General features: G+C 35.1%; 1 protein-coding gene across 1 annotated transcript in view; it reads right to left on the bottom strand.

Annotated features, from left to right (window-relative positions):
- Nucleotides 1–2130: 2130 nt before the first annotated feature.
- The window catches only part of LOC129223216 (tigger transposable element-derived protein 6-like), a 12564-nt gene continuing 4354 nt past the window's right edge, over nt 2131–10340 (bottom strand). The window contains exon 2 of the mRNA XM_054857780.1: nt 2131–2200. Coding sequence (XP_054713755.1) covers nt 2131–2200 — 70 coding nt within the window. The remainder of the gene's footprint in view (nt 2201–10340) is intronic.

Raw genomic sequence — 10340 nt, 5'->3', positions numbered from 1 at the left:
GGGGGAAACGTGAAAATGTTCCTAACCGAAATATTTTTCGGAACTAAAATCCATTTCAGGCTATTTTTGGGAAGGAAGGGTTTTGGAGCTCCGAAGCGGATATTTCTAAAAGCATAATTTTATACTATGTTTGGTGACGTTAACGAAAATGGGAAGCTTCGGCGGATCTTTCGGATATTATTCGATATTAATATCTGAAAAATACAACTATAGACTTTGGTTCACCTCACCACGACGATTGATGGGTATGTCCTAGCACTTGAACACAGAATTTGTTGTTTGAAACGCTTGAGAGCGTATCTAATCAGTATAGCTTTTTTTTATATATAAAATAAAACTATATCTATAGTCTACAAAAGCGGGGGGGGGGGGGTAAACATTATTGGCCGCCCTCGGTGCTCCTTTTAGAAGGCACCCTTTCATGCTTCAGGAGGGGGTCATTTCCCTCATTTCCCCTCCCCTGTATCCATGCCTGATTACCAGTTCTGTCACAAATTTTACAACCAAATGAAGCATGTGTGTAAAGAGTAGATAATAATTGACAATGAACCAACACAATGTTCCTTAACATTCTATTTTTCTTAAACAATGCTATGCTGTCGGGAAATTGGCACTTACTTTGATAGTTGAACATTTAAAATTCAGCATATTTATTCGACTTATTATAAAAGGTATCTTGTGAGAAATTCTTGAGGAATTTTTCTTGATTGAAAGAACTATGCGATGCGGCCTGCGGCCGCCCTTGTGCGGTGCACATGCTGCACACCTGCTAGGATCGGTCCTTGGAAACGAAGAAGTGGTAAGCAATTAATGCTATGTACTGGAGTTCAGGGTTAATCAACTGGAGTTAGGGTTAAAATTTCAACTATCGAAATACCACCAAACAGGAAATAGCTTCGTTCAAATGTAGAAGCAATGTTCACACCGTCATACCTTTACGGGCGATTTTCTAGTATCTTAATGAAACTGTAGAATTGGATACACGACATTAAGTACATTTTTATTTATATGCGTGCAAGGAAAATAGGCGCTCGAATTAAAAAAAAGAAAAAAACTGGGAGAGCTTTTCTAGCTTTGTTTCAGATATTTTGGAGGGTTTATAAGAAAAATAAGTGCAACAACCCAGTAAATAAACACGTTTAATCAGTGACAAAAGCAAAAATGTCTTTACGTTTTCTTTTTGGGAATGAAGGATTAAAAAGAAGTAACCATACTATGAATTCATCCAAAAAAAAAAAAAAAAAAAAAAAACGAGCTGATGTGTGCATCACATGACTTTCTTTTACTCCAATTTAATGTCATTTTCTCATTATTGGCAGTTTTAATATGATTCAATAGTTTACTCTCTAAATGTGACCAACAATAGCCAAATTAAAACCAGATTTTTAAAAAAAACAAATCGCCAACTTTGTCGCCAAGTTGGCGACAAAACTTGGCGACCAAAAGACTGGCGATATATCGCCAAGTGTCCGCCAAATTATTACACTACGTGAGTTCACATCGAAATAAACAATGATTTCCCCCCAAAAAAGGGACAAAAGACCCCCTCTGAAGTATACGAATGCAACTAAAAACTAATTTGCACAACTAGACCCCACTAGGAGTCTATGTACCAAATTTCAACTTTCTAGGACATTCCGTTCTTGAGTTATGCGACATACATACACACATACGCACATACATACGTACATACAGACGTCACGAGAAAACTCGTTGTAATTAGCTAGGGGATCGTCAAAATGGATATTTCGGGTGTCTGAACCTTCCTAGAAACATATCCAAGTGTGGTCAGGTTGAAAAAAAAAACTCAACATTCATGTGGGGGTGAGCAAAATGGAAATTAAGGCCGATTTTTGGGTGAAAATTGTTTCGCGAATACAATACTTCCTTTTTTGTAAAAGGAAGTAAAAAAAAACCTGCTTGCAAGCTTACCTTTTTAAAGCAAATTACGAGCCGTGCAATTGCTGGGAGGGGTCGGGTGGGGGGGGGGGAGGGTGTCCATCACCTGATCGGACTACACTATAGGCTTGGGATTTCGGATTTTTCGACGGGGATTGGCAATAGGGTATGTACTCAATATAAATTGTATCGAAAAACAACAGAGACCACACCCACTTACATGTAAATACATTATCTTCCTAAAGTCATGGGGGCAATTGACTTCTTTGGGTGCCCTAAGTAACGGGTCAGCAACAGCATCCTACAAATATGAAAAGATCATTCACATACCTTGGAAAGTTTAAGCAGCTTGAATAAAACATTATTTGGAAATTAATTGGCAAAATCCATCGTCCGTTATAGAAACAGAAAAGGTTTTGAATTTAAAAGAAACAATGCATTAAGGAATGATTTTAATTAGTACAATAAATGCTGCAATAAAAAGCATATATCCCCCTCTAAACTACCACTTTACCCCCCCCCCTTTTTTTTTCGTTGGTTTCTTAATTTTTTCTAAATATTTATTTTGTTAATTTCTAGTATTTGGCTTTTCCATACTGTGCATCTTTCAGATTTTAAGCCCGACAGGGGTATCTCAAAGTCCTTGAATTTGTTACAATCGTTGCCTTTTCTAGCTTCTCTTTTTACTAATTTTCATATAATAAAATAAAAGGAACTTCAATTACAATGAAAAATAGAGTAGCTAATGACTAAGGAAACTTTACTAACCGATTAGAAAAGCAAATGCTCAGTTTAATCAGAAACTCTACATAGTATAAAATGAAGTCTCCAAAAAGCGTCTGTGTGTTGAAGGCGCAGAACTCGAAAACAACCCGGTCGATTTCGCTGAAGTTTCCAGGTTTGCAGACCAGTTCGAAAAAAAATCCGGTAAAAAGTTCTTTTTCTATTCCAATTTAAGCTCAATTTTCACATAAGTTCCCGAATATGGGGGAGAAAAATTACTTGCACGTATATTAATATTATACATCGTTGGAAAGGATAGAATTTTCAGAGTTCTATGCAATTTGTTTCAATGCTCTAACTTAAACTTAATTACTGCTAGAGTTACTTGCGTTCCTTAGGTCGAAATTTCTTAGGCTTAGCTGAAATTTAGGCACTACTTTCTTCATTAAATATTTCCATAAAAAGTGAAGGAATTGTCCCACAGTTTTCTTTTTGACACCACTGGAAAAAGGGATTTTTTTTACTCCAGATCAATCTCGACCTATAATCGAAAAACTAAGCTTCTATCTCTAAAGGGAAAAAGGTTACAAGCATTTTTAAATCAAGTTCAAAAAATCTCATCTCCATTCAAGTTGTTTTACCATTTTATTTTCGCGTTTCCACACATACGCTTTTTGACTCTATTGTTTACTTCAATCTTTCTCATTTTAATTTCTTAAAAGTATTTTAATATCTGTCGTCATTGTTTGGAAGGGAAATTTTGCATGATTTTTTTCTTTCATTTAAGCCTGATTGTTGAATGTACGTCACTTGACACAATTTTTATTTTCAAGGTAGACCGTGCAAATCCGGGCAACGCAGCTAGTAATGTATAAACATTAAGTGTTTCGAATGAATATCTATGTTATATCAAGTGACTTTGATTGTTAGCTAAGAGCAAAGATTTCTTTTATTTACATTCAAAGCATTTCTTTTTAAAACTAATTAAATGATCTATACACTGCCGTGGGAAGTCAAAGGGCAGTAACAGCAAATTTTTCAATTTTCATTTTTTTTTTTTCATTTTTTTAAAATTAATTAAATGATGTATATACACTGCCATGGGAAGGTAAAGGGCAGTAACAGAAAATTTTGCAAATTTCATTTTTTTTTTTTTGCATTTTCGTCATCTGTTGTTCGTTAGCTTTATTGTACACGTTTGCTTATTTGTTTTCCGCTGAAAAAAAGGCTCAAAAAAAAAAAAAAAAAAAGTCTAATTCCGACATTTTCCTATCGTTAGCATTGAATTCACCACACATTTTTTCAAATATATCAAAAACTCATTTCTGCAGATACTGCCGTTCACCGACCACGGCAGTACACTTCTGAAAATTTTACACCATCAAATGAAAGTTAATGAGGAGATTTGAACTGGGTCAAATCTCCCAGAATTAGTATGTATCAAACCTCCCATACTAGTGATTCTAGAAATTTTTTTTTTACAAATAAAATAAAAATCAATAAGTAAGTTAATTAAAAAAACCTCTGGATGTCTGGATGTCTGGATCTCTGTGACGCGCATAGCGTCTAGACCGTTCGGCCGATTTTCATAAAAATTGGCACAAAATTAGTTTGTAGCATGGGGGTGTGCACCTCGGAGCGATTTTTTAAAAAGTCGATGTGGTTCTTTTTTTATTCCAATTTTAAGAACAAAACTATCATAAGATGGACGAGTAAATTACGAAATAATCATAACGTGGAACCGTAACATGGGTACAAGCCAATTGGCGAGAAAATTCACCATACATTATTTACGAAATTATCATAACGTGGAATCGCAACATGGGCACAAGCCAATTGGCGAGATACGAAATTATCATAACGTGGAACCGTAACATGGGTACAAGCCAACTGGCGAGAAAATTCACCATACATTATTTGTAAATATACAGGCGAACCGAAAGACCTTTTAATTTTTCTATTACAGGTAAAGCCGTGCGGGTACCACTAGTATGAAAATAAAAAGGCAAAGTAAGAAATAAATATTCTTTTAGCACATTAATCTGAGAACACAATAAGCCAATTCATTTTTGTGTATGTTAATGACAAATAGTGCACTAGGGGAGAACTGGCGATATAAAAAAAGCTTTTTTGTCTGAAGAACATTTCAGTGATTGCTAAATTCCCTTTAATTCTCTCTGAAAATGGCTTAAAATAGGAGCAACGTTTTGCTCTTCTTGTTCCCTTGCTGTTATTTGGTGCTCATCAGTTAAATAAATGTTTAAATATGAGAGAGATAGTGTGGGTCAAACCAGTCACGTGTCCAGAATTTCAAAAAGGGAGCGGGTGCAAACTTTTTTCCTTTGTAACTTACATTGTCAAAGGAAAAGTAAACTAAGTGTGTCGAATAGTTCATTTTAGTTCGATACAGACTTTTTTTTTTTTTTTGAGCAATCACGATTGCTTATTGTTCTCATTTGACTGTTTTGAATTCCTATGATTTTACTTTCCCACCAGCACCCTCTGCCATCACCACCGTCGCGTCGACCGGCCTCACGATGCTGCTCCTCTTGCAAAAACCGGTCTCTAGGTTGCGTCCATATCAGAGTTGGCAAAAACCCGGGGTTTTTTTTTTTTAAAGTCCATGGACCCAGGGTTTTTTGGTTTTTTTTTAAATAAAACCCAAAAAAACCCAACTAAAGCTGGGTTTTTTAAAAGAAATGTGGGTTTTTCTTGTCTTTTCTTATGGAAAATGTGGGGTACTTGTAGCATATTGTTGCGTAAGTATATGGACAAAGCAAAAAAATTGTCTTGGGGTAAAAAAGGCTGGAAAATTCAGCGTTTTCTGAAGAAAAGTAAAAAAGACGACAAAACCCAAGAATGGTGAAGTTTCGGATTTTTTAGTTTCCATGATTACCAACATTTAAGGCAAAGTTACTTCTTGAGCGATAAAATCTATTGTTTTGTAATTACTACTTTTTTTTTTTTTTTTTGCATTTTACTTTATTGTATTTCATTTTGTTATGCAAAACTACTGTAGAACCTCAAGTAGTTTTAAATCCCTTTTTACTGAATTCCAGCTTAATCAAGATATTTTTTTGAATTTTATGTTGCCTGTTTTTCTATTTCTGTGTACAGAGTAAGAAATATTAAACTTTTTTGTAAAATAATGAAAATGCTGCACATCTTATTCTGTTTTTCGTTCGACCGTTCGTAAAACCTGTTAATTTCTAAAAAATATACCTTGTTTATTCGAGATTTGTGACATGTTGGTTTCCCAGAAAATATTTCACAGGAAAGCCTTTCGGCTAGATTAGTTTCCTCTGTACAATCTACAAATATTGAGAAAATCAGGACGTGACAGGACTTAGTCAAGATAATTTGAGTTATTTATTGACCAGTTAAAGAAAAAAGTTAAATACATTTATTTAAAATCTTTGAAGTATTTTTTTTAATGCTGTTAAGAGTGAAGAAATACTATTAAAGTTCAAAATTCATTTTTTATGTCCATTGGCTGTGGTGAAGAACAAATAAAAAAAGAAGTTTAAATTGTGAAAGTATTTAAATTACTTAGTTTTTTTAAAAAACTTCTTGGAAAATTTTAAAAAACCCAAAAGTCGTCTAAATAATGTTTTTTTTTTAAATGGATTTTTTTCAAAAAAACCCATTGGGTCCAACCCAATTGGGTCCAATCCGGCCAACCCTGGTCCATATCCTACACACTCACAATCATACACACACACGCCTACAAAAACATACACACACTTATGCCTGCGCACAGACACAAACACACACTCCTACATACAGACACAAAACACATATGCCTACATACACACACACACACACACACGAACGAATGCGCGTACACACACAGCATTGCATACACAACACGCACACACATACATACACACACACGCACCCACACACATGCGCCTACACAAACACACACACATGCGCCTACATAAACATACACGCGCATTCATACACACACGCTCTTGATTGCGAAAAGCATAATTTGAATTCAAGATGCCCAAAAATCAAATTAATATATATTCTCTTTTTTTTTTTGTGTTTCTTTAAAGTAAAATATTTTTTTGTACAGTTCAACATTTTGTAAAAGGTCACACATATTCCTTTTATGCCACCTAATGATAGTTTATTTTTTTGTACTTTTCTTTTCCTTTTCATCAAATAATATTAAACCGGAATTTTAATGAAAATAGGAATTTTAACAATTGCTGTTTTGCATAGAAACATTCTTCTGATATGTAGTACGACAAATTCATCCAACAAGAAAGACGTATCCAAGGGAAGGGATTTGAGGGTATATCCTTCTCCGAAACCCAAAACAGCTTTCCTCTTTCGACCATAAAAGATCTTAATAGTAAGCAAAGTAACCATTTTCCCTGTTTCTCTAGTTTTTTTTTTTTTTGTTTTTTTTTTTTTTTTTTTTTTTTTTTTTTTTTTTTTTTTGGCTAAATCATTCTCTAATACTCTCTTTAAATAATTTTTCTCTGCACGCTTAACATTGCTGGATTCTTCAGTCAATCCTTTTTAAACATTTAGTAGCGAAGGTGTTTGGGATTCCTAGAATTCAGGAAAAATGTTAAAGATGGGAAAATATTAAAAAGGATGAACATTGTATTAGTGTATTAACTCTAAAACCTTACTTAATAAATACATAATAAGTAACTTTAAAATACATTTTGGAAAATCGTTTAATGATTCAGTTTATATTTTTCAATGGGAGGGGTTTAACCCTAAAACTCTCCCCTTGGACACGGCTCTGGGTCAAACCTCCAATATGGTCAAACTTCTCTAGTTCTCCTACTCATAAATAAACACATTCTAATGACATTCTTTTTTTTTTAAATATCCCCAAACACATATGTTTATCTGGTATTTAATGACATTAAACTTCGAGACCTATTCAAAAAAAAAAAAAAAGATAAGAGAAAAAAACTATGCATCTTAGGATTTTATTCATAAGCTCTTGAATACGAGACGTGTGAAAGGAATTGTTTTCAGGAAACGAAATCAGCTGAAGCATTGTCCAAATTTTTCATTTCTCTGAAAACAAAAGGTTTATTATTAGACGCATAAAAATATCATTAATCCTTTGATTCTTGAAGAAATCTGTTTGTTTAAAACGCAGTTCTTGGTGCAAAGTTTTCTTCTTATCAGATTCATTACACAAAAGGAGTTAATGAATCGATGTCTTGGTTTCAATGTTCTGCTTTTTTCGTTTGCTCTTTTCATTGATATCGAAAATACTCTGTAACTCGAAGAAATTTGTACTGAAAGAAAAAGGAACACCCCATCTTATCAGCAAGCGAAAATTAAAAGTGTATTATTCAAGAGAGCGGAAGGAAAGGGGCGGAGGAGGAAAAGCAGGAAAAAAAAGAGAAAAATTGAATTTTCTTTTTTTAATTTCACCTACTCATAATTGAGTCATCACTGATTTTTCGAAGTATCCTTTTTGACTGAAAAACAAAGTCAAAAACGCTTTGATTTTTTTTTAATTTAAAGTAATCACTTTATATTACCAAAAAAACCCAACGTTAGTATCTTGTGGGACAGTACCTACTTTTTGCGTAAAAAAACTGCAGTGTTTTCGATAAAGACACACGATTGAAGTGAAAGTTTCATATTACAGGGAAGCATTAAATTGGGAAGGGTTGTACTGCAAGTCAATTTGACGAACTTGATGAGCCAGTGACTCATCCTAGAACCCCTCCAGAGGAGCGGACGAACTATCTTCCATTTTGGTGCACTTTGGATCCAGACTTGCTTCAAGTACTACTTGAAATACACTTTACTATAGATACTGGTGGCTATGCCGTGAAAATAATTGATGAAAAGTTGAGTAAAACGCACTTTCAGCAAATCTAGCTAACTAACTATGTTTTTAAATTAAATAACAGCTTAATTAATGGCTGCCTTATCATTGGTAGATTTCAGTTAAGACTTGAATTTTAGACTTTGTATTCTTTGGATTCAACCTCATAGGAAGCCCCCATATGTCTCAAATACTTAATTGTTTTGTGAAAAGCTAGACGACAGACATTGTTCCAGTCTCCTGAACTTGCCATGAATGCAATTTCTAAGGGTACCCAAGGTATGAGGAGGACGCTCCTAATCTTTAATTTACCTTTTTCTACTCATGATCCTTTGTTTGAAATCTAAACAATCAGTTTCGTACGCATTTACAATTTCGATATTAGCTGACTTTAAAAAAAAAAGGTATTATTCTTTTGAATATTTATCGTCCCATGTCGTCCTCCACGAACTTATTGCCCCTTGAAGAGTTAAATCGTCCACTTGGAGGTGATTGCCCAAAGGTTGGGAACCACTGTTTTAGATGAAAAACTTTTGACAACAGTATAGTTCTAATTTTTTAATACGTTATTTGGATCAGTTCGGGTAAACCACCAATTAATATTCAATGGGTTATTAAATTTCTGAGCAAAACGCCGGAAAGTCAGTAAATTTCGAGAAAGGGAGGTTAGTTTGAAATATCGGATTGCTTTAGTCTTAAGAAAGTTAATGCTGCATGGTCCTCATTTTCCTCCGTTCAATTTCTGTTCAAATTGCAGGAAAATTAGAAATTCGAGGCAGTCATATATAGGCTCGACTGTATCATGGAATGTAATTCTTCTTAGAACTTAAACAAACAAACCCTCTCTGCAGGGGTGCCCCGACCTTAAATTTTTAGGAGGGCGAAGTTCGCAATTTGCCAAATGACACTCCACATTTTGCCGAATGGTAAAATAGGGTATTAGGGGTGTCCATACATCAAATGAAAAGGGACATTCGAGCATGTAAAAACTGTAATATTGCAATTAGGTTGCCAAATATATCGAATCGTCAGACAAAATTTGCCGAATAAGGAAGTATTTGGAAGGTCGAGGTGACCTCCTGTGACTTCCCTTAGGGGCGCTTCAACCTCTTTGGAAATGATGCTTATACTATCTTTTACTCAAAATGAAATAAAATCAGTAAATTTCAAAATGGACAGGTTCCATTGTAGAGTATTGGATCGCCTCGAGTGTAAAACAGCCTATCCGCCTCTGGCTATGACTGTGATGCTATTCATTGTTTTCGTTTCAATTTCTTTGTAATTAATTGAATTCTACGTCGTATTCGAGATCGATAGTACTGAAGCACTCAGCTATTTCTGTTTCGGATAAGTTCAAGAAAGTGTGTGCGATAGCTTAATCAGCTTCGAGGAACGAGATTGTCACGTGCACGAATGAATCGTGTTTTTGGAGCGATAAGTGGGTTTGCTTTGCAGATAGTGAGCTCTATCCCTCGTGAAGTAACAAAAGGTAGAACACGGTTAGTATGTTTAAGGTTGGGACCAAACCCAGGTATGCCCATCTAAGAAGCCATTGAAATTTTTAAGGGAGAAAGGGGTGTTGAGTGGTATTTTTCTTTTTTTAGAGACTTTTTGCTTTTGGGGGGCCTTCGCGATATTAAGAGGGGTGAATCCTTGCTCTTAGGAGGAGTGGGCACCCCTGCCAAACCTTCAGTTTTTTCTAAGGAGTTTCGAATGTGCTAGGACATAAATGGGGGGGGGGATGCTCACCGGTGCAGGGCGCTTTGATGAGAGACCACGGGCAGGGCCGGAGTAGCCATAGAGCAGAAGTAGCATATGCTACGGGCCCCGTGCTTCTGGGGACCCCATGCCATAAGAAAAAATTCAAGGAAAAAAAAACCTACTTTCCGTACTTTAACCT

Source organism: Uloborus diversus, chromosome 5 (genome assembly GCF_026930045.1).
Source record: "Uloborus diversus isolate 005 chromosome 5, Udiv.v.3.1, whole genome shotgun sequence".
Lineage (NCBI taxonomy): Eukaryota > Metazoa > Arthropoda > Arachnida > Araneae > Uloboridae > Uloborus > Uloborus diversus.
The sequence above is the reverse complement of the archived record's forward strand: the minus strand, read 5'-3'. Positions and strand labels throughout refer to the sequence as shown.